This window comes from Centruroides sculpturatus, unplaced genomic scaffold (assembly GCF_000671375.1).
Source record: "Centruroides sculpturatus isolate CEXI.00-Female unplaced genomic scaffold, Cexi_2.0 scaffold2023, whole genome shotgun sequence".
Classification (NCBI taxonomy): domain Eukaryota; kingdom Metazoa; phylum Arthropoda; class Arachnida; order Scorpiones; family Buthidae; genus Centruroides; species Centruroides sculpturatus.
In genome coordinates, this window is record NW_019386339.1 from 1 (window position 1) to 5,568 (window position 5,568).

General features: G+C 27.1%; 1 protein-coding gene across 1 annotated transcript in view; it reads right to left on the reverse strand.

The window, feature by feature from the left end:
- Nucleotides 1-23: 23 nt before the first annotated feature.
- Nucleotides 24-5,568, reverse strand: part of LOC111614608 (transcription factor IIIB 90 kDa subunit-like) — a 16,489-nt gene continuing 10,944 nt past the window's right edge. The window contains exons 4-6 of the mRNA XM_023355981.1: nt 3,069-3,242; nt 2,051-2,082; nt 24-104 (exon numbers count right to left, since the gene is read on the reverse strand). Of these exons, the coding sequence (XP_023211749.1) occupies nt 24-104; nt 2,051-2,082; nt 3,069-3,242 (287 nt within the window). The remainder of the gene's footprint in view (nt 105-2,050; nt 2,083-3,068; nt 3,243-5,568) is intronic.

Here is a 5,568-nt window from a genome sequence, read left to right on the forward strand (position 1 = left end):
GTACTTTTTAAATAAAGTATTTTTCAATTACCTAATTCAGGAAATTTAAGGCATAGGACACTGACAAACTTTAAATATGTTTTTCCAAGCTCATAAACATTTACCTAAAAGAAACAAAAAGAATATTTTCAATTCTAAACTGTTAGCTATTTTCTTCTAAATATTTCTCTTACTGAATGATTTCACATTCACTAATAGTTTCAGCATATACAGTCAAACTCAATTAATGTCACACTGGTTATCATCACAGATTTTTATCCCCAGCCAACTCCCAAAAATAAATGATAGATTTTTCTCTGATTAATGTCACTCTGCCTATTAGCAAAATTCGGTTAACATCAAGGTAATTGTGTGCATGATGGATTTAAATATTCTATTTAATATCATAAAGTTCACAGCTATAAACAGGTCAGCAAAGTGTTATCAGTGCAGTCTATTGACATATTTTTTAATATAATTTAGAAATTTATAGCAAAATTTTTAACTTTTAAACAAGTATTCTTTAGTGGTTTTCTTGTCAAAAATGTGGTTTTTGAGAGTATCATAGCATTTTTCCGATTACACCGATTACACTGTATCCTCATTTGGTCATTCTTATCAATTAGAGTACACTGTAAAGATTAACTGTACTGTGTAATTCTCATTATAATAAAAAATAAATAATAGTTAAACATAAGCATGTTGATCTCGATTAAAATACTAAAATGAACATTCTGAAACAAGTTGGCAAAAATGTTGAGGAAAGACATTTTGGATAAATTTGGCAGTAATGTTTTAACTGAATTGAAAGTTGTTATAAACTGAATCAAAATTGAAAAAACTTTCATTATTTGATGGCTGCATCAGACTAATCAAATGTGGGTATTTTTATTTATTTGATTTTTACAATTACTGTACATGTAATTTCATACTTCATAATAATGTTAACTATTTTTTATGTATTTAAATTTAATGTGGCAAATGTGAGACATATATAGTAGGCCTTCATGACTGGTGCACTTAAAGCCTTTTCATCAAATCTGAAGCTCTCCTGTTGTATACCTTTTGCATGTTTTGACAGTTTCTTAGATGTGATAATAAATGGGTTTGGCTATATAAAAATTTAGGAAAAAACAGATACATTACTAACTTATACAATTTTAATTTCTGTTAAAAATAGATAGTCATACAGAATATGTTATTTGATTTAGGTCAGAGAAATATTCTAGGACAATCATCAATTTCATGTAAATATAAAATAATTTTCTCACAGAGACTATTCCCAAAATTAAAATTCTAGACACAAATCTAAATCATTTGAACATGTTAAAGATAAAAGGTAAAAAAATTATTATTAAATGTCAACACAAGAGATTTCTTTTCTTTTTATCAGTACTCTAATTTTATTATTTTAATAGAGTGCAGTGGTAATTTCTACTGTAATTTCATTATAAAATGCAATTTTATAAATGAAGACAATAAACTAAATTTTTTTTAGAATGGAAGCATTAATTGAGCAAATTTAAAAGATATGTAAAATGTTACAAGCATTTTAATTTGAATAAATTTTTTTATATTAGCAAGATAAATTCTGACATCATTTACATAGATACAATATTCATGCATTTTACAGTTTGCCATAGACAATTGCATTTACTGTGAGAAGATTATTATAATCTATAATAATACTTATAAAACTATTATATTATTTTTTTCTTATGTGTTAAAAATGTATGTTTTCAAAAGAACCTTTTTAGTGAAACAACCCTGCTAAAAGATAGAATTTAACTTGCTTTCTATATTTTGATCTCAAATACTACAAATTAAAAAAAAAAAAAAAATCAAGCAACTTATTTTATCTTACTTATTAATACAAGGAATCTTAATGAAATAAATAGTCTACAGATTACAGACAAATGATTCATACCTTATAATTAAAACATTTCAATTAAATATGCATTCACAATATACATTTTTAACATATTAACTCAAAATATCCCATTGATATATGAAAAGGATATTTATTACTGATAATAAATTTATTCATAAAACAATACAAATATTTTCTCACCTGTAAAACATCACTTAAATCCAATAGCATATATGTATAAAATTAAGAAAAATAAAAAATTATATGTATATTTTTAAAATCATCATAATTATTTAAAATATGGTACAATAATATAGCCATCATATAACAAGCTTTTATTTAATTGAAATTCCTCAATAAAGTTTTATTAAATTTGAGGCTTCTCTTCATGGAGTTAGACATATCTCACTAATACAGTAGTTTAGGTACCAAATCACCACCATAAATCAAATATTGCCTTAAGTGAATCACAGTATTTTTTTCATTTGCCAGCGTGTATAAAAATGATTTACCCAATTATTTATTAAACTAAAGATGAATTATCAAAATTTGTTAAACCAATCTTTTTCACCTTACAAGATTAATTGAATAACCATTGTATTGAATGCATCACATTTTTCATCTTGATTTCTTGGGAGAAAAATATGCTATAAAATACATAATATAATAAAAATATATCACAATATAAGACATATTTGCACCTAATCACAGTATATATAAAATTTCCAGATAAATTTTAGGTACAAAAATGTGCATCTTATAAGGCAAAACATGCAGTAAATTTAAATTTGAAAACAAATACAGTCTTAGTCACCATTAAAACAGCAAGCCATCAAACTAATTTCTTTTTTATATTACTAATATCTTCTTTCTATATTTGTTAATTGTTTGGATTCTTCCAGTATGTTTTAGACAAATCAGTTGATTGCTGGGTTAAAATTAAAAGATAAACATTCCTGATTCATTCTGTTGCATTTCTATTTCATGTACTGTACAGTACATAATAATAGTCTTTCATATTGTAGATGACGAGTCAGAAGAGTTTAATTTTTCAACTCTAATTTATGAACACTTTCTTGTTTGCAAAAATTAATTCAATTAAAAATACTTAACTGGATCTTTCAAATTAAACTAATTTCATTTTTTACAGTTATAGTTTACTTTCTTAATAAATATATTTATAAAATAAGACTATACTAGAAGAACAGAAAAAGGATACGAGGAGTTCTTTCATTTCTGCATGCAATATAAATACATGCAGCAATAACATGAGAATTTTTTCGTCCTCTCGTCAATCGTCTAGCTAACACCATTTTGTAAATATTATAAGCAAGATCTATACATTGTTGATTTAGTCGAAGTTGCTCAGATAACTGGGTAATTCTTCTCCTGGCTAAACTCAAAATGAAAAATCTTAGTAAATACTTAATTAAAATTTGAAAAAATTTCTACATAATTAACTAATAGAAAAATAGACATACATAATAATATTAAATATTAAGCTATTTACAACTTAGTTTGTTTGAAAATAATAAAATGTTTTATATTTAGACAATTACTAATCAGTATTATTCAGTTATTCTTTCTATTTTTGAATTGAAAAGGTCAAGACAACAAGAGACCTAATTCTCATTAATTAAGAAATTTTTTGAGTAATTAAGAAAACAGTTGAGTTTTTGTCCAAATCCTGAAATCAAGTTTATACATTTGTAAAACTTTGCATTAAAAATACTTCATTGAATACTAATCTCCTAGAAGTGACAAATTTCATGTTAATTTAAAAAAACATTTACTTCTCGACAATGTAGTTTACAATGTTTTTAATACAAGTAATAATACAAACCTCTTAAAAAGAGTTTGTATTATTTGTAGATTTCTAAAAAGAAATCAGTTTTTCTCTTTGACAACATAATAAATTTAAAAAATATCAAGAATAAAGTGAAAATTATAGTTTTATAAAAAAAAATTATATTACCAACAAGATAACACCAACCTCACAATTATTAAACTAGTGCACTCTCATCAAGCCACAAGAAACCTTGTAAATAACAGATATTCTAAGAGCTTTAAGTGATTGTGCAATTTTTAACTTTAATTTTGAGTAGTGTGCCTTACTGCTTGGCACATGTCAGTCATTGAGGATGCACTATATCATCCCAAAGTTTGATCAAAATCACTGATTCAACATCGCATCAACAAGGGGATGCACTTCTAAGTTCTCATCTGGTTATATAATTATGTATATTACTTGGTGTTTTGTTGGTGTATATCCCTCTAGGATTTTCAATGAATTAACCAATTGAACCCTTGACAATAACCCACTGACTGTCCAGTCACCCACTTAAAGACATTGAAAACCAATAGAATATTTTCCTTTTTGTCTTCATTTTAGAAGGAAGAAAGTGTGGGATACTCCAGAAACATCTCTATTTATAAATAATGTTCCTGGTCAACAGAATGTTAAACGACTGTTACAAATCAATTTTTTTTTGTAAATTATAAAGTTTTTCATTTATTCAAGTTAAAAACTTTTTGTTTATTTACTTAAATAAAAATGACTGAATCTCAGGATTCAAAGTCTCTCAATGTTTGCAGACAAAAATAATTCATTTCAAAAATTAAGAGTGGAAAAACATGCAAAATGACAAAATTCAAAAATTTGAAATTAAGTCTTTTCAATAGTTGATCTCTTGTCTACAGTGTTTTTCTGTAAATGCCTCCTGAAAATGGATCTTTTTACAGGGTTCCTACTCAAATTTTTGTTTTGAATTCCCTGACTTTCCCTGACCAACTCTGTCCAAATTCTGACCCTCACATTTCTTAGTGTAGAAAATCGACATAATAAAACAGCATTTACTGTGAACATTGAGTACATCTATCCCTCTTTTTGCACAGTTGATATGTTTCAAAGACTGCCACATTAAAAAAATACTGTACATACATCCTGTAGAATCGTTCAATGTTCATCAAGTCTTGGAAAAAAGAAATAGAACATGGTGGTTTTCCGTTGCCTTCCATGTTTCGAACATTTTTTGTTTAGGAATTGTTATTGGCCCCTGGGGACTTGGAGAACGTAATGATAGAGGTGAAAGATTGATTGATTTCTGTAGGGAAAAGGGCTTGACTGTGATGAACACATGGTTCAAACATCACGAAAGAAGACTTTATATGTGGAAAGCCCCAGGATCAAGGGGAATCGAAGTTAGAAATCAAATAGATTTTATTTTGATTAATCATAGATACAGGAACACAATTACAAATATAAAAACATATCCAGGGGCGGATTGTGGCAGCGACCACAACCTCTTGCTCTCCGTGATCCGAGTTAAATTGAAGCACATAAAAAGAAATAGAAATGATAAAAGACTGAGAATTGATGATTTGAAGATTAACAACATTAGGGAAAAATATGAGAGTATGACTAATAATAGACTTCAAAATTTAAATTTGGAAGGAAATGTGGAAGAACTTTGGGAGAATATGAAAGGGGAAATTAAAGAAAGTGCTTACCAGGTTTTGGGAGAGGAGAGAAGAAAAGCAAGAAGACCTTGGATTACGAAAGAAGTGTTGGAGAAAATGGATGAAAGGAGAAGATGGAAAAGCGCAAATACATTAGATGCTAAAGAAAAATATAGAACAATCGATAAACAAGTGAAAAGTATGGCAAGAAAAGCTAAGGAAGATTGGCTAGACAGAATCTGTCATGAATTAGAAGAACA